Source organism: Monodon monoceros, unplaced genomic scaffold, assembly GCF_005190385.1.
Source record: "Monodon monoceros isolate NGI ecotype Baffin Bay Population unplaced genomic scaffold, NGI_Narwhal_1 Super_Scaffold_21, whole genome shotgun sequence".
Taxonomy (NCBI): Eukaryota; Metazoa; Chordata; class Mammalia; order Artiodactyla; family Monodontidae; genus Monodon; species Monodon monoceros.
Window position 1 is genome coordinate 107320006 of NW_021703778.1, and position 18806 is coordinate 107338811.

An 18806-nucleotide genomic window follows, 5' to 3' on the forward strand; every position below is an offset into this window, starting at 1 on the left:
TTAGCCAGATTCTAAAAGTGGCATTTGGGAATAAAAGTTTTTTTTTTTTAATTAAGAATTTTTTGTCCCTCAAGTTGACAGATTTATATTCCCTTATGTCCCTAATTTGTTTCTGTCGTCTCCCACTAAATATTTTTTGAACTACATAAAGTATTTACGTTTTAAAAATTATTCCCTATATTAAATTTTATTCTCCTTTCTGTAACTAGTACTGAAATTAATGTTTGAATTAATACAGTTTTTAATTTTTGAACACCATAGAGGAAGTACCAACTTGCAGGCTAAAATATTCATGGCATGATATTTTAAAATTTTTCTCTTTAATAAAAGCACATTACTAGTAAATGGAAGGACTAAATGAAGAGACTAATACATATTTAAATAATCTTATAATATTTGAGGTGATTATTTTTGTCAGCCCCATTCACTTTAAAAAAGACATCTTGAAGGCTTCCCTGGTGGCGCAGTGGTTGAGAGTCCGCCTGCCGATGCAGGGGATACGGGTTTGTGCCCCGGTCCGGGAAGATCCCACATGCCGCAGAGCGGCTGGGCCTGTGAGCCATGGCCGCTGAGCCTGCGAGTCTGGAGCCTGTGCTCCACAACGGGAGAGGCCACAACAGTGAGAGGCCCGCATACCACAAAAAAAAAAAAGACATCTTGAGACTTTTACTTACCATATGTATCGTATGGATCCACATTAGGACTAGGCATATTCCACCACTGGATAGTTGCATCAATACCACCACTAAAACACTGTTCTCCATTAGAACTAATAGCTAATGATAGAACAGGACCACTATTATAGGAAAAGAGGAAAGAAATTACTTATAAAGCCTAAGAAGAAACTCATATCTGCATCCCCCCAACCTCTCTCTAAATTTACGTGGTATCTAAAACTGTTTAGGTAAACATGTACATTTGAACAGTACTGATTATATTCTCACTAATACAATTATTAATCAAATGAAATATTGTTCAGTATGTCTTTCCTAACATAAAACAAACATTATGAGAAAATTATAAGGTTTTACAATTGATAAATAATAGTTAACAATAACTATGGTTGTTAATTAAGTCCTAATTCAATAAAACTTACATGTGGGCCCTAAATGTGTAGATAGGCTCTACATCTAAAGAGGCACTCCTAAAAGAAGGGGAAAAAAAGGGTGGGGGGGGGGGAGAAGATAAATAATGGTAAATCATTGGTTGATATACAAGGGTCATTAGGAAAGATCAAATGAGTACATAAAAGATATGGGACCATAAAGAATAATAATTATTTACAATTAGCAAATCTGGAAGGAAAAAGAATAGGCTAACATTAAAATACTTGCTTTTTGGCAGGAACTGTTTTTTGCAAGTTCCATAGTTTCAGAGTATGGTCCTCAGAGGCAGTAACCAGCACAGGTTCTACAGGATGAAAAGTTAATGCCCGTACTCCATCAAAATGGCTACGTAGTGTATACTTGGGATTCCATGTCTTTCGAAAGGCATCTTTATTGGCAGGCAACTAAAAAGAAAGAGTGCAATATTTAGTGGTAAAAGTAGTTAACTGATAGGCATGTGGAATTTTTGTTTGTTTTGGAGTGTTTAAAATATATATTCAAAACTGCTTTGCTAAAATAAAATGTCCAGCGGAAATTTAGTATACCTTAAAAACTTTATAACAAATCTTTATCATTTAATAAGAACTAAGAAGAATAATTTCATTAGCTTTCAAATACTTAGATCAAATGAGTCCCTTAATCTGTTTTACCTAATCATCAGGGTAAACCCAAAGTCCTATTAAACATCAAATGAGAACAAAAACAAAACAAAACAACTACCATGCTGCAATACTTCACATGAAAACAATAAAGATTATATAAATTACTACTAAAAATCCAAGGGTACAACATTAACAATACAGCTGTCATTTAGAAAATCAGCATGTGATATTTTTCAAGGCAGCAAGTTAAAGTACTTTCCAAAAGTCTGAACTAAAGACACTTTATTGATATTGATAAGAGGTTAATCTTTTTACCTTCATTTCTCCATCTGTAAAGACAGGCTGTGAAACCACTTCTAAAGTAGTCAAAAGTTTATTGGAATTTAGTTGCTTATATACTTTAAAAGTATTAATGAGAATAATCCAGCCCACCAAGGCTGATGTCTCTAAAAAAGCATGCTAACGTAAGTATAAAATGTAGAAAAAAGGACTTTGTTATGAAAGGAAAAAAATTAATTTGCTGAAAAACTGCAAATTCACTAATACAAAATCTAAGCAAGTATATAGTTAACTCTCGATTGAGTGTTTATTGTCTATAAAAAATTTAACCCAAGACTAGTTTCACCTCTAACATTGTCCTTCCCACGTCCTCTCCATCCTCTCCCCATCCCTCAAATTAAGGACTAAATATTCAGGAAATGACAAACTAACTCTAACATTATCCTTTAAAAAAAAAGTTCAACAATAAAACGTGCTTTTTAAGAATTATCCTGAAGGCAAATAAGTGATTCGGGTTACCTATTTTTCTCTTAACAGCAAAATATGGCTTAATTTGAGTAGGTAATTGAGAGTTGACTACTCAGGTAGATATTTATCAACCAATATTTTAAGGTAATCAATCACCCCAAACTCCTAACTAATCCACCACAATACCTAAGAAAAAATTTAAACACCACAAAGAAAGTAGTTATAAGAAAAAAACTACATGTCACTTCAAATAAACACAATGTCACACTTAAACTTATCTTTTCCATGCACCTTGACATTAATTCTGTTTTATAAGTGTTTCCAAAAAACAAGGAGCCTTCTATTAAATCATTAAAAAATTAAAAATAAAACTGCACTTACATCATAACTATAGTCTGCATCATTTGTTACCGTCAAGTCTGCAAGGTCTCCAAGGCCCAGTACACTTAACAAAACATCATCAGAACCCATAATAAATGACTTGCCTCCTCCAGATGGAAACGTTATTGGTTCAGCTATAAAGAACAAAACCGCTTCTTAAATGCTGAAAAATCATACAGTACAAGACAATATTGTGGGGGAAATGTAAGCACTTAACAGTTACAATATTCAGTAATATAATTAATTTTTTTCCCACTTCCCTCATTTCTTCCACTCAAAAAATCCTATTACTGTGTAGTAATAAACAAGTGTTTATTTTGGAACTGAACATAATTTCCCACAAATCAAATGTGCACTAGATATATTATTTCAGGGTGGGAGGTGGGGCACAAAAGCTTTGTCTATTTACATCACTTATCACTTTGGTACAACTATAATTATAGTTTTTTTAAAACATAATAGGTTGTTGCTAAGTCCTTTTGCTTTCTATCATATTTGCTTGAAAGTGCTAGGTATTCTAGTCCCTGGTAAAAAGTAATAGAAGTATTCACATGTAAATAGTTTCCAGTCTGCAATACAGTGTATCAGCTTACTGAAGTGAAGCCTTAAATTGCTCAGATTTCTTCAGTAACAGCAATGGTCTAGGAAAAGGGCAGTTCTACCATCACTGTCCGTTTTCTTTCCCCAAAAGGTTAATGTATGTGATCTTCAGAATGGCTTCCAGCTTTCAAACTTTGACTATGTTTTTTTATTTTAACTTCCCTTTTATTTACCATCATACTTCTAAAATAAAATAACTAATCTATACTGACTATGGATAGCACTTTAAACTTCTGATACTTGGACCGATTCAAATCAAACACTGCCATAATTAGAATAACTACACTACTATAAATTTTGCTATTACAGTTATAGTATGAGCAATAATTCTCCGTATCATTTCAAACATGCTTTAAAAGCAAAATTTTAATCTTAAAATACAAGGGGAAAGTACATAAATCACTGTAATACAAAACAACTCAACATATCAATACATATTTAAAATCCATGAGCAAATTTAAAAGGGAAACATAAAAATTCAAGCTATTTATCAATTTTGAAAAATTCCTATAAAAGATGATGATATAAATTTAATACACTATAGGAAACATAACAGATGCCATAAAACTTGTCAGTCATCAGTAATACTACTGAAAATATTCTGAGAAGATACAAGTCAACTTCTCCTAGATATATACTATGGCAAAAGTAAAATTCATCCTTACTTAGAATATCTTATTATTTATTAAAGTAATCTGTAATATCAAAGTAAGCTATATAATTTGATTCAAATAGGGTCCTGAATGACATTTCTAAAATGAAGCTGTGTGTCAGCAACTGATATAGGGTAAATCAGAAAGAAAATACACATAGGGATAGTAGTATTTAATTAATTTTATAATGACTATACCTACTGAATCTAAATAATCTATAGCACTGATCCTTCCTATCACTATCTAGTATGCAGTTATTGGTAATACCAGAGCAGCTGAGAATTATAAAATCAATAGTTTAAAATTATGTTTAAGAACAATTATATAAAATTCATTAGGTATTACTTTCTCAAAGCATTTTTAGCCAGTACAAGGACATGTTTTTCTTTTAAGCTCAGAATTTGTTTCTAAGACAGGTTAGAACAAAATGCCACAATTCCCCCCACTCACAATTATACAAACACTCAATAACAGAACTTTTGATAAATGCCCTTTTAAAGTATTGGTAACTTTAACATGGTAACTAATTATTCTGCATTATTACATATTCTTTTTGCAGAGATATTTCTTATCAGTTACTGGCCAATTTAAGAGCATGTGAAGGGAAGTGTCTAAGCAATATTAGCTAGTTTTATTAGAGTTTTTAGATTAATTGTATTAAATAAAAAGTATACCAATTTCTAATTAATCACATAACTACAGTTCTCTATCTCTATACACATATATCCATTTATATATAGCAAGCTATCCTGCTCACTCAGCATTTACTACATATACATCTCGGTGAAAAAAATCTTTTAAGCTGTATTTCTCCTTTCCACAATCACCCATTACTGTGGCATATAGCAATCAAAATAAATACTCAATTTATCTGCCCTTGTTTCTTTGCAGAGGGAATTAATTTCTATTCTATAAATTCATTTTATTAATGTTAACATAATTACCTATAGCACATGATTACATAAGCATAAAAATGTTATTAGCAATTCAAAGAAAAATTATTAAAAGGAGTTTTTAATGATATAAATTATGATACCTTTTATTAGATAGCCTAAAAGATTTCATCAAGCAATTTAAGAAAACTATTATCATATTAGCATTTCCCTTTACGGAAATCTTAGGGTCCATAAAACGAGGTCTTACAACAAGGTCCTTTGTGTACTTTTAAAATTAATCCTCCTTTTTTATGGACACTAATGACCAAGGAAACCTGTAGCTCATATATCAAACTCTTCCTATCTCCTTCAATTTTATCAAATCTAAAGAACACAGCTCAGTAACTGATTCCATCCATGCCAGCGGCAACATGGTATACCTTAAGTCTTAACTAAAAATTGTCTGAAATGTTGTAATGTGTATAAGTTTCTCTCCTTGAAAACAGATATTTTTTTCTTTATACAATGAGGTATGACACGGCCTTCAATAGGAATGCATAAAGTTGGAGATGGCCACAGAAAATAAGAGATTATGAACTCTAATGTTCCCTTCTTAGCTCTAAGTCAAAGCTGAACTTGAATCTTTTTTAGTAACAAATTCTAATAATATTTACCCTTTAAAAACTGTAATAAGGTTATGCTTATCTTCCCACCCCCTAGACCTTCCACTATTAATAGTCAGATCACTGAGTTACATCTTTTTCTTTAAAAAGCACAATTAGACACAAACATACATACAAGTTCTAAATTGGTTTTTGTGTAGCATGAGTCTTGACTGTTTTTTTCTATAGGTCATTGGTTTGAAACATTTAAAAGGGTCCCTAATTCCTACTAATACGGCCTTGCCTTAAGCTGTAAAATCTGCAGTTTATGTACAGTGTTAACTACAAAAATTTTAGCAAGCTCTCCTACGCACTGTTTGGTAAACCATTACTAAATGCATAAAGTGAAGAATAATGGAGCTGGTATATGCATTTTAGAAAATACTTCCTAAAGTAAAACAGGAAAATAGCTTAACAGTGGGAAAGAGATCTAGGAAAAATCAATAGACTTTTACTTTTCCTGTTGCTTTTCATGCTTTAATATGTTTTGTTTTGGTTTTATTATTTTAGTGATTTTCTTTATCCTTCCTCAAATATCCCTAGATTATGATGAGTGGTAAATGCATGCAGAGATGATTGACTGTAAAGGAAAAATGAAAAATTATTTAACTTTAAGGAAAATATACTAGTAGAGAACCCTTAGAAGAGAATAAGATTTATTCAAAATTTTTTGACTGGGCTATCAAATTACCTTACAGAGCAAAAGCAGAAATATCAATGAAATTCAATCTATATGCCAAATTATTAGATAATGGACTATCCTTTATATATATGTATTATATATCACAATAAACCTTTGGTAAGAATTCAGTCTCATTACTTAGAATTATAACTATCTAGACCTAGATTTATCAATTACTCAAGTACATCTACATATCTTCAGCTAAAATCAATTATGGAAAAAAATGCCTAAATAGTATTTTCATTTCCTGTACATTTCTAATTTAGGCAAATTTTAGAAAATTCATTACAAGTAGTATATACCTGGCACCAAGTTAAAGAATAATGATGTTGCCTTATTCTAAAATGATTAAATCAGGCAACTGTTTTATATATATATACATACATATATATAGAGAGAAATAATACATGTAAAGTTCCAAGCACAATCTCTGGCACTTAGTTGTCTCCTAATCAGTGACAGTTATTATTAGTTACTAAATGTAAGCAATATGACAAAATGACTAAATAGTTCTTTTCCATATGTACTATTTCAAGTCTACTATTTCTCTGCTACTAGATCTGTAAGCTAAAGTCACAGTTCAGAAAGGTACTTTGAAATGATATATGAAACAACTCCACCTGACGTCAAAAACAAACAAAAAAATTATAAAGACACAGAAGCCAAAAATTTCAAAATCCCTTAGGACAATTACACCAAGAGCTTGCCCAACACCTTCTCTGAAGATCATATAAACTGATCATTTTAAAACAGCAGCAAGTTTATAATATTAAGGAGATGTGATTTGGAATTAATGTCTTCTGCAATGTAAATAAACATGACAGCTAAATTTTGTACCTTCCTCTGCTCTTGCACCTTCATGATCAGTTCTAGTAGAGGCTGACCTAGACTGATTTATGAATCCTGAAGGGATGAGGGGCAGCTCATCATCTCCCAGATCAGCTATCATGTCGTAGAGTTTTGTCCTGTTGACCCCTGTAAATTAATGTCAGCAGCAGAGGTTCATGTAACAGCTACCGCTTGACTTGCTAGCAGCCTTAAAAACCTACTTACTAACAAAATAGGCTATTTTTAAGAAGTTCCAGTTATAAAAATCTCTAATAATCAATGATGTCTTCAATTTTCCATACCAACCCCCCCAATAATTTAAATATTTAAGATATTCACTATTTCTGTGGAGATACATATATACATAAAATTGAGTCTTCTGTCACACAACCAAAGTTCTAAGCTCACAGACACAGAAGGTACCATTAAAACAAAAAATTTTGGTGTTTAAGTTACCATTTAACAGTGTAAAGAATAAAACATGAGTTTTTCCAACTTAATCCATTATTTTAAAACATTAACAAAGAAATTAGTACAAATGATTTTTATGAGGGTGCAACAAACAATTAACTTTCCCTGTGTTTATGTGGATATTTTCCTGCCATATTCACACAAATATGTCATTAACAAATCAACTCCAATTTTCCTCAAAATGTTTTTTCACTTTTCCCAAATTTGAAAAACCTGATTTACCCATGAGCTCTCTTAGTTTCTCATCATAGTATAAAAAGTCAACATTGTCATAGGCCATAAGTTTAAGGAGAGAATTTCAGCTGTTGCATGGATAATTCAGGCCCAAATATGCAAAACTCAGTAGCATCTACAGTACTGTGGGATCTCTTTAAAACTGTGAAATTCAGAAATGACAGGAGAATCATTTCTCTTATGTATTTTGAAAGAAAATAGTTTTAAGAATGTCAGAAAAAATAATTTGAAAAGACAAAAGAAAATGCTTTATAGTCAATATAAAGTGAAAACAATTAAAATAGGCAAATCCAAGGCCACACTTTATGACCTTATTTACTAATGTCAACATTAATGGACTAATTAGACTACATAATTATTAAATTTCACTATGGCTATGAGAATATTAGTAATTCTATAGGAACTATCATTCATTTATATATCCCTAACAGAATGCCAGATAGTGAGATTATAAGGCTTAATGGAAATAGGTGGAATCTTATACATTTATTAACTCTATTTCACAGTAAACCCTAGCTTCTTAGAAATGCTTGAGGAACTCTACTGTATGCAAAATGTCAAGTAGTCTGAATTTCCTAAAGTAATTATAATGGAGAAAACTCAGTTATTATCTGAGGATTTTCCCCGACAATGAAGTGACTGTAAACAAATTCTCTAATAAATGAAAAACTGCCAACTGGAAGTCTAACCATCGGTGAAATTCAACATGAAAGAAGATGAATGTTATCCTTTCTCACAAAATAGCTCTCCTTTATAACTTTCCCACTTATGAGTACCAACATCATTGACTTGATTTCTGTTCTTAAAATTCTGCAACCACATCTTTTTTCTTTCTTTCTTTCTTTTTTTTTAATTTATATTTTTGGCTGTGTTGGGTCTTCATTGCCGCTCGTGGGCTTTCTTTAGTTGTGGCGAGCAGGGGCTACTCTTCGTTGCAGTGTGCGAGCTTCTCATTGTGGTGGCTTCTCTTGATGCAGAGCATGGGCTCTAAGCAAGTGGGCTTCAGCAGTTGTGGCACGCGGGCTCCGTAATTGTGGCTCGCGGGCTCCATAGTGCAGGGAAGCCCTGCACCCATACCTTAAGAATTCCTTTTCAACTTATGAGGAGAGGGGGGAGATCTGTTTTTAAATAGAATCCTCCTTTAAAGTATTCTTCAGGGACTTCCCTGGTGGCACAGTGGTTAAGAATCCGCCTGCCGACGCAGGGGACACAGGTTCGATCCCTGGTCCAGGAAGATCCCACATGCTGCAGAGCAACTAAGCCTGCACGTCACAACTACTGAAGCCTGCGCACCCTAGAGCCCGCAAGCCACAACTACTGAGCCCACGCGTCGCAACTACTAAAACCCGTGCGCTCTAGAACCCGTGTGCCACAACTACTGAACCTGTGTGCCTAGAGCCTGTGCTCCGCAGCAAGAGAAGCCACCACAACGAGAAGCCCGTGCACTGCAACAAAGAGTAGCCCCTGCTCGCCGCAACTAGAGAAAGCCCACGCACAGCAACGAAGACCCAATGCAGTCAAAAGTAAATTTAAAAAATTAAAAATAAATAAAACATATTATAAAAAAAAATTCTTCAGATTAATCTCTTTCTTGCTATTGACTTTATTCTAGTCAAAGCTTGCATTCTTATGAATTACTGCAGAAGGTTCCTAATTGGTTTTCCTCTCTCCCAGCTCCATTTGTCTTTAATCAAATTTGAATACTACAGCTAGATTAGTTTTCCAAAATTATCACATTTATCATATCATTCCTTACTCTGAAACCACAAACAGCACTTCAGCACTCTTTGAATCAAAGCTAACTAAAATCTTGTACTTAACCCTATATGTCCTTCATATGCGCTGATCCTATTTTCCTAACCAATCTCATCTTTCAGTGCTCCACAATACAAATCTCCCTAATTTTCAAATCAGAGCAGTTTCCCTATAGTATCAATATTCACCAAGGTTCTTTCTACCATATTTTGTCATATCTGTCCTTACCTATCCCTTAGAAAGGTGAGAATACTTCCTGCACATACTTCCATCTCCTCTGTGAGCCTTTGTTGATCTTTCTCTGCTCACTCTTATCATACTTATGTATACCATAAATTTGACTTTATTAGATATTACTTATAAATAATTTCATCATATGATAGCTAAATATAATAAAGACAAGAAAAAGTTTTATCATTACAGGTAAGTCATATCTTCCTGAACACATGGACTGGGAAATATGGAAGAAAAGGAAAGCAGGAGACAACATGAAAGTTAATTCATGTTCAAACTGAGGATCCCAAATTACATAATTATTACTTTTTTTGGCTTGCATACTATAGCCAAACATTAGTTTCTGTTTGGCACAGTGGCAAGTTTAGGAAAGATAGGAATGTCCCTGCTTTAATTCTAGTTTCTCAAAAACTGCTAAAAGATGAAAGCAGATTTCTTAACCAGATGTAACAGTCCTATCTAGCACCTACTTTGTAGAACATCTTTCAACTAACTACATTTAATGCTCTTTCATTGTCTTTCTAAATCTATCCTGTATTCTAAATACAGTAATTGTAATGAAATGCAATTTCAAATAAAAAATTTGAAGTCTGATTAGCAATAATGAGAAAATTGTAATCATATTAGTGTAACAGAATGTTATACATAATATTATAAAAATATTCAAGGGCATAACTGAAGACTCATTAGGTATTAATTAAACAAAAGTTGATTCTCAATTATTACTCTAATCTATAGAAGAAATACTCTTTCTAATTGTAACAACAAGAAAAACTGTCCTTTTACCACTATGAATAATAAAACAACCCATCTATCTCTTAACCACGACCATCAAGTCTATACAAATGCACAGTCAAAAAAAAAAAAAGCACAATCATCTAAACAGATTCTAGGAAAACGAAAAACAGTATGCCATGTGTAAGCCAAACTATGGACTGACAACTGCTGTTAGTGTTTTTATTTTTATTTTTTATTTTGTGCGTGTGTGTTAGTGTTTTTAAATTCACTCACAAACATACACACTCATGACATGAAATCTATCTTTCCATGACTCTATTAAGTAAAACAGTAATTTTTTTTTTAACTGAATCTACTGTTTTCCCTTTCTCAATCTACTGTTCTCCCTTTGTTAATCAGCCTTATATTCTGAAGTGAAACCAAATGTTTAGCAGGCAATCTGGAAAAGATAAGTTTATTTTAGAATAAGGTTTAGTTATGTCATGTTTGCTTGATCTGTTGTATTTTCTATCATCTTAATTAAAAGAAAGCTTTGACATGACAAATGTCATCTTAAAAAAAATGACATCATAATATTAAGGAAAAAATAGTTTAGCTGCAAAGTGATTCTGCAGTTTAAAAATGTGTCCTGACTGAAAGAGCATCAAAATACTTTCTCCCCCTTGTCAAAATACCTAAATTATTTTCTTGGGGGAGAAAAAAAAGAGAAAGAAACCTGAGTTGAAGAGTGGTCTGTTTTAGAAGTGTGAAATTGAAGCCAGAAATATAAAACAACTGCGTTTCTTCGCTGAAAATAATATCCCTTAACTATGAAACAACTGTTCGTCTTTGATTTGATGCAAGAGAATAGTGAACAGTTTTATGGACTCTCTCCAAAACAGAAGCAGGTTAATCATCACAGTCATTTTATAGTATGTGCCAAGGTGCTTTTATAGGCTTACTGAAAGTTATTGCTACAAAATATAATTTCACCTTAAATGTTCTAAAATGCTTAATATATAGATGATTGGACTTAAGTCACAATTTACAAAAATATTATATTCCCTCTTGATAGTCTGTCATCCTGAATCTGGAATAGCAAACGACAAATACTAATATGAAACTTTTTTTAAAAAAGGAAAACTAGAAAATGATCCAGGGATGCTCATTTATATGTGAATCTTTGAAACACAAATCTTTTGAAGAAAGGACACGAAATAATCTAATCTTCTTTATAAGCCTCAATTTTATAAGTATAAAACAGCATAGCGATAACAATAAGCAAGAATAAGACTATCTATTAAAGGAAAACATATTACAATCCACAATTTAAACCTTCTATGTTGAAAAACCAAAACAAATACCAAAGTCTTAAAAGATTTTTACTCTCCTCCTTCATATTCTAAATACAGGTTCTAAATTTCAGATGCTTTACCCTTACTTCAGTTGCTATACACAGTGTGATTTTTGTTATTGATTTACATGTTTTTACTGAGACATAAAATACTGCAAAAAAGGAGACCATAGAAAGCTAGAAAAATCCTATCAAACCAAGATTTTGACAAAAGATTAATTCAGAACCCCCCCTCACTCCCTTTCCCAATTACAGAAAGCTCAGAAATTATTTAAAGATTACAGAAAACAGAGTTTTAGATTAGATAATAGTATTATATCACTTAATTCCCTGATTTTCATCATTGTACTGTGGTCATATAGGAGAATGTGTTTGTGCTCAAGTAACATGCGCTAAGGTATCTAAGGAGCAACATGTCTACTACTTACTCAGTTTTCTGAACTGTTCAAAATAATAAAGGTACATATTTAAAGAGAGAAGGGATAAAGCAAATGTAGTAAAATGTTAACATTTAAAGAAACTGTGAAAGTGCATGGAATTCTTTACCCTATTCTTGCAACTTTTCCTTAAGTCTGAAGTTATGTCAAAATAAAAAGTTACAAGGAAAAGGAAGCTTAACCCTTCTGAAGCTTAAGACCAAAATAACTGTATCAAGTCTCTTTAGTTTCATGGTGTTGACTCTTAGAAATACTAATAGAAAAAGTAAGAAAAAGAAAAAGAAAATTAATACTGAATTGTATCTACAGTCCAAGGCAAGGATGTCACTTTTATTTTCTTTTGCCTTAGGTGGGAAAAAAGAAGGGTGAAATGGAGTGAACAAACTGGAAGATAGATAAACATTAGCTTCCTGCCTCTTGATTTTAGAAGTCTTTCCATTTTTAATAGTCAAATCATGGTTGAGTCTTTACAAAGTTAAACAGTTGGCATTCTCACCACTTTTTTTCCCATTTAAAAAAAAAAGGCATTTAGATTGGATTATATCTGATTTCATATGGTAAAGTTAGCAAATAATTTTCTTCCCTTTAAGAAGCTGGAAAAAACTCTGTAGAAACTTAGTGCTATGATCCAACAGGTGTGATTCATTCACATTTTGGAATAAAGAAAAAAAAGAAAAGGCTAAAGTTTATGAATTATTCTAACTTATACAAAGCCACATCTGCAAAAATATCAGAAGAAAACCCAACAAAAATAGATAGTAAGAATGCTAAGGAAATTAATGAATTATCTTTTCATGTAAAATTGTATCTTAGCATTAACATGATGTTCTACCTGGATTAAGACCTAAGTTTATTATCCATCAATTAAAAAAAAAATTTATTTCCATGGCAGGGATTCAGAGCCAACATTTTCAAGGTGAACTCTATATTAAAGGGCAAAAAGTTTTTAACTAATTCACAAAGGAAGTATAAAGAGAAACATAATTTATTATTTCCTAATTATTCACTCCTGAGACAGTGTTGGAAACCTCATCTTTATATCTACATACATGGGTAAACTTAAAAGCACTGGTGTTTATAAAAACAGTAAAAATGAGAAACAATCTGAAGGATTAACTAATGGAGGCTAAGTTAAATTCACAAAATGCAATACTATATAACCACTAAATTATATTTAGATGACTATGAAAATTACGAAAAAATGAGTTAAAAACAATATGATATTCTTGTTGGAAATTGTTAAAGGAGGTTTATGTATAAAGACATTTAGAAAAAGTTGGAAGAATATATGCCAAATATTAATATCTGAGTTGTAGGACTGAAGGTGATTTTTACTTCTTTGTGTCTCTACATACTACTTGTATTGTTTGAATCATAAGCATGTTCTATTTTTATGGCTATATAAAGTTAGTTTTTTTTTTTTTTTGAGAAAACAGATACAAAATCAAAATTAAAGGGGACTGGTTGAATAACACAGTACACATTTTGGTAATAAAATCGTTTTGAGACATGAGAACCTCAGGGCATGGCTGTGAGGTCTCCAGATCCTGATTTAATCACAGTAGTTCCCTTTCACCCATTTCACATATTAGGTTCTGCAATATTCTGCTTGACAACAGGGTAGCTTGGTATAAAGAAATTGGAAAACGTTATACAGTGGAATATTTATTGACATGAAATGGTATTATTGACATGAAATGGTATAACTGTTAGCTAAGTAGGCAAATAACAAAACTGCATATTATGATCCTACTAAAGAAAATTAATTAAATTAAAATTTTATGGGGATTTTAGACTTTAGTTTCAGTTCATCTGTTTCTAATAGTTAATTAAACAGGTATTTTTTTCAATAAAAAACATTTTTTAGAAAAATGTAAAACCTACAACTAAAAAACCTTAAGTTGACTTATATCTTCTTTCTAAACCTCAAAAAGGTACAGGCATATCTTGGATATATTGAGGGTTCAGTTCCAGACCACTGCAATAAAGCAAATATCACAATAAAGCGAGTCACATGAATTTTCTGGTTTCCTGGTGCATATAAAAGTTATGTGTACACTATACTGTACTGTATTAAGTGTGCACAGAATTATGTCTCTAAAAAATGTACATACTTTAATTTAAAATACTCTTGCTAAAAAAAAATACAGGGTTGCCACAAATCTTCAATTTGTTACAAAGAAAAAAAAATGTGTACAGATCTAAACACATTCTATCAGGGAAAAAATGGGGTATCTATATTTTAAATTAAAAGCAATACTACCTAGCATTTTCTAAAGAAATCTTCAGCAGGTAAGTCAGTTTATGAATAACATACAGAAAATAAGTAATCTAATATTCAAATAAACTATTTCTTAAAAAAAAAAAGATCTAAACCCTAAAATTCTAATGTCATTGTGTCTATATTAAAATGGCCAATCATGCAAAAGTACTTTTATACTCAACATGCATTAATTATATAGGTAAGTGATGTTAGAGCTGAACACAGTTCCTGCCCAGCATTAAACATTTTTAAATATGGTAAGCAGTTCAACATAAAATATGAAACTTCTTAGAGAACAGTTTATCTTTTTATTCACATGCAATAACATAAATAAGCATAAGGTTATAAAAGTGCACAACACACAAAATCCCCCAAATTCCTTATTTACCTCCACAATAAATTAAACCATTCAAAAACTGCTTCACTGAAGAAAACTTACACCCTTTTCCACTGCAACTGCCATTTCATAAATTATTTGTCACCAAAGAAAGGAATATGAAAGAATGCCTACATGGTTTTTGCCATTGAAGTCTACTGTTTTCTCCTACACACAGTCAAAAAATTTAGACTGGCAGGATTCAATGGCCAGTTCAAAATAAAGTTCCCCAAAACTAAACTTCAGTTTCTCCATTTAATACTCATAGGTCTGAAGATGATTTTCATGTGACTGTTCTTAAGCTTGATTCACAAAATGGAAATGAATTACTTTGTTGAGATGTGCTGTAGCTAAATTTATACTTTTACAATACATTCATTGGTCAGGATATTAACAGTGAAAAATACACTGAGGTACCCAAAGACACTCAGCGATTGACCAAACAAACCCTACTGCCACCACTACCCTCTCCTCTGGCCTTACTCCATCAGAGTAGCCAAGAAAATACTACCTAGGAGAGCTTTTTTTTTTTTTTGCTACTGTTGTTGTCTGTGGTTGGATTAAGGCCAGAAAGCACAAACTATGGAAAGGGCTTTCCTATTCACTGTATTTTGGAATTCTGAAACTAAGAAATGTAACCTGGACATGAGCTGGTTATAGCAGTAATACCCTATGTATCAACATAGAAATTTATACTTTCTTCCTTTTGAACAGATTTCTATTATTTTTCATCACAAGGCCAATATTCCTTACAGTTTGGTAAACTTTTTAAAGCTTAAAATACAGACAAAAACCCTGAAATTCTTCCTTCATCCGTATCCACATATTTAAAATGATTTCCCACTTGATCAATAACATAACCTAAATTACATTCAAATAAATTTCAATTATACAACAGACAAAGTTTAAAGTTAGTTGCCCCCTTTATAAAACAAAAAGAAGTAGACAAAAAAATCAGAAGTGAAGAATTTTTTTTTCTCAAAGATTGGTATACAAAAATTATAATAGAATCTGCACTTACTCTTTACCCCTTTCTTCCCCTTTCGTTCCTTCTTGTACTGTTCCTTCAGTTTACTTATTAGTCCCTGGTCTACATCCCAAACCTCAGTAGTTGGGGAGAGGTCATCTTTATCTACATGCAGCATATTATTAAAAGAAAAAAAATCAGCAGTTGGCAATGCAAGCTGTTGGCAGTAAACTGTTATAGCTTTATATAATCATAATAAAAATGTACTAATAGCATATATTCAAAGTACTTTAAAGGTGCAGTCTCAGTTTTGGTATTCACAACTCAAACTCTAAAAGCTCATCTAGTAAGTTTCTAAACATTTAATACCACTAACAAAAGTTAAATGGTGCTTCATTTCTATGAATCACAAATTTGAAGGTTATTATTCTTTCAATAACTGATATTCTTACAATGGACTGACATTAGAAATCTAATGTTATACAAAAATAGATCACTGCATCTTTATAAAAATGTTAATAAAAAATTATTCAGCCAGCATCATAAAAGCAAATGAATGAATTACATGCGAACTACTCATAAAAGTGCAAGCTAGAAAGGTCAGTGCCATTTTATTGATGAAAATATTCATGCACCTTCTGTCACATTGATTCTGCATGCACAAAATAACTGTACTAATGGAGAGGCATTCTAGTCCAATATAGTACATACATATATTCCAAACTACAATGTTTCGAATAATCCATACAAAGCATTCAGAGAAGCCCACCTCTGCCCCCACCCCACCCAAACAGTTCAACATCTCATTACCTTCTTCCATTGGTCTACAACTAAGATTAGCAAAAAAAAAAACAAAAAAACAAAACTCAAATTCCACTGAAGAACTTTTTAAGAGTTGATACTTTTAGGGTAAGATAAAAGCAGTGAAAAGTATGGAGAAGTGAAAACATACATTGCTGTAAATCTGCTAAGGATGATACTTTAGCTATTTTAGCTGAATAAACAAATCTGTATTTGTTTTAAGTAAATACTTGTGCCTAGAATAAATTTACCCTATAGTAAACTAAAGGAAAAACAGCATTACAAAGAAGCAGAATAAAAATATGTCTATTTGAATTATTTTAGGCATTAAAGGCTTTTCCATCCTTTAAGTTTTAAACTTACTGTTTAAGTTGAAAGCTGTTATTAGGAAGTTTAACATTTTGTTAAAGAACAACTAAGAGTTTATTTAACCCTGTTATTAAATAAAAATTATACCAAAACACATAGGCTAAGTCAATCAAGAAGACTGACATAAGAGGAAGATTTTAGAGAAAACATACTTTAAAAATTTTTGTTAACTCATTATATTCTGGCTTACAAGCCTTATAAACTCCCTAGGACTCACTGATTGCATCTATACAGTGGACATAAAAAAAGCCTTTTTTCCTTATAGATAGTTGTATGTAAGTAAACATAAAAAATTCTCATATTTAAATGGTACACAGGGAAATTCCCTGGCAGTCCATTGGTGAGGATTTGGCGCTTTCACTGCCGGGGCCCGGGTTCAATCCCTGGTTGAAGAACCACGATCCCGCAAGCCAAAGGTACACAGAAATTCAATTTACTGTACCTTGAGCTTTTCCTACTATAATTGTCATCACTTTCTCCCTTATGGTACTATGATCTTAGGTAGTCAGTATGTAAAAAGCTAAATCCACAAATTTGCTAACTTGAATTACCTGAAACTAGGTTGTTCAAGCCTGAAATTTACACGATTATTTGTCAAATCTGCAAACTGTAATACTGTTTGTAATACAGCTGTAATAATGATTTAAATAGAAAATCCACTTTTCATGTACTCTAATCATGAAAACAATGCTATATCAGGAATCCGTTCTGTCACTTTATCAAATACCCTAAGAAAAAATGTGATCTAAAGAATCGCTTGTACTCAATAAAGTTTACAATTCTTATTTTTAAAAGTGACAAATGGACACATTTTGAGCAAACTTTGTTAAACCTCATAGAAACAACAACAAAAAATTTAAGTGGTATATACTTTACACTGGAAGTTAGATAAAACAGTAAAGTTTAATATGTTTTTTAAAAGACCTTTGTAGAAAAATAAATCTGCGAATAGCTCTAACTGGAGTAGCAAAGGGTAGTGAAGTGAAAAAGCAAAGGGAATAAAAAAGGATAAGCTTAAGAAAAATACAAATACTACTTGCAAGGTAAACTCAAATCTAGAAAACAAAGGTAAACTTAAGTCAGTGCAAAGAAAAGGTTGGTGAATGCATATGTGCACAAACATCCTGAAACTTGCCTGGTAGGTAACAGCTGATTTGATATTACTTATAAGAAATAGTTAAGAGCAAAATGGAAGAAGCAGCATAATCTTCTACATATTAATTCTGTTTTTAAAAAATCTAGGGGGAAAAAAAATACCAAGAAATGAGGTTGAATCAGTTGCGGGAACTTTCTTGTTTAAAAGAAAACACAAATATGCACCAAAAAAAATGACCTCTGACAACTCAAAACCACAAAGGCCTAAAATTTTGTTATGGTGATTCTAACTACCAAAGCAAAGGAATTATACAAATCTACTTAATATAGCATAAATTGGTAACTAACTTTATGCAAATATTCAGTACTTTATTCATTATATTTAAATACAAACATTTGGTATTTTGTAGTCCTATATATTCTACAGACCACAGTTTCAAAGTGTAGGAGACAATAACTAAACAACCTTAAAATGCCTAGTCTCCATGAGAGAAATACCGAAATTAGAAATGCTCACAATATTTCTGATTATGCCAAGAAGTAAAAACTACTAAAATTAAACCCAGACTACCTAATGTAGATGACAGAAGAAGAAAA

General features: G+C 31.9%; 1 protein-coding gene across 4 annotated transcripts in view; it reads right to left on the bottom strand.

Moving 5' to 3' along the window:
- STRN3 (striatin 3) overlaps positions 1 to 18806 on the bottom strand; it is a 109512-nt gene that overhangs the window by 13933 nt on the left and 76773 nt on the right. For 2 of the 4 annotated variants that reach the window (XM_029239660.1, XM_029239659.1), the window contains exons 8-12: positions 15999 to 16109; positions 2837 to 2970; positions 1335 to 1510; positions 1097 to 1144; positions 675 to 796 (exon numbers count right to left, since the gene is read on the bottom strand). In XM_029239660.1, the coding sequence (XP_029095493.1) occupies positions 675 to 796; positions 1097 to 1144; positions 1335 to 1510; positions 2837 to 2970; positions 15999 to 16109 (591 nt within the window). Of the gene's footprint in view, positions 1 to 674; positions 797 to 1096; positions 1145 to 1334; positions 1511 to 2836; positions 2971 to 7145; positions 7284 to 15998; positions 16110 to 18806 lie in introns of all 4 variants that reach the window. The other 2 variants (XM_029239662.1, XM_029239661.1) reach the window with 2 other exon arrangements.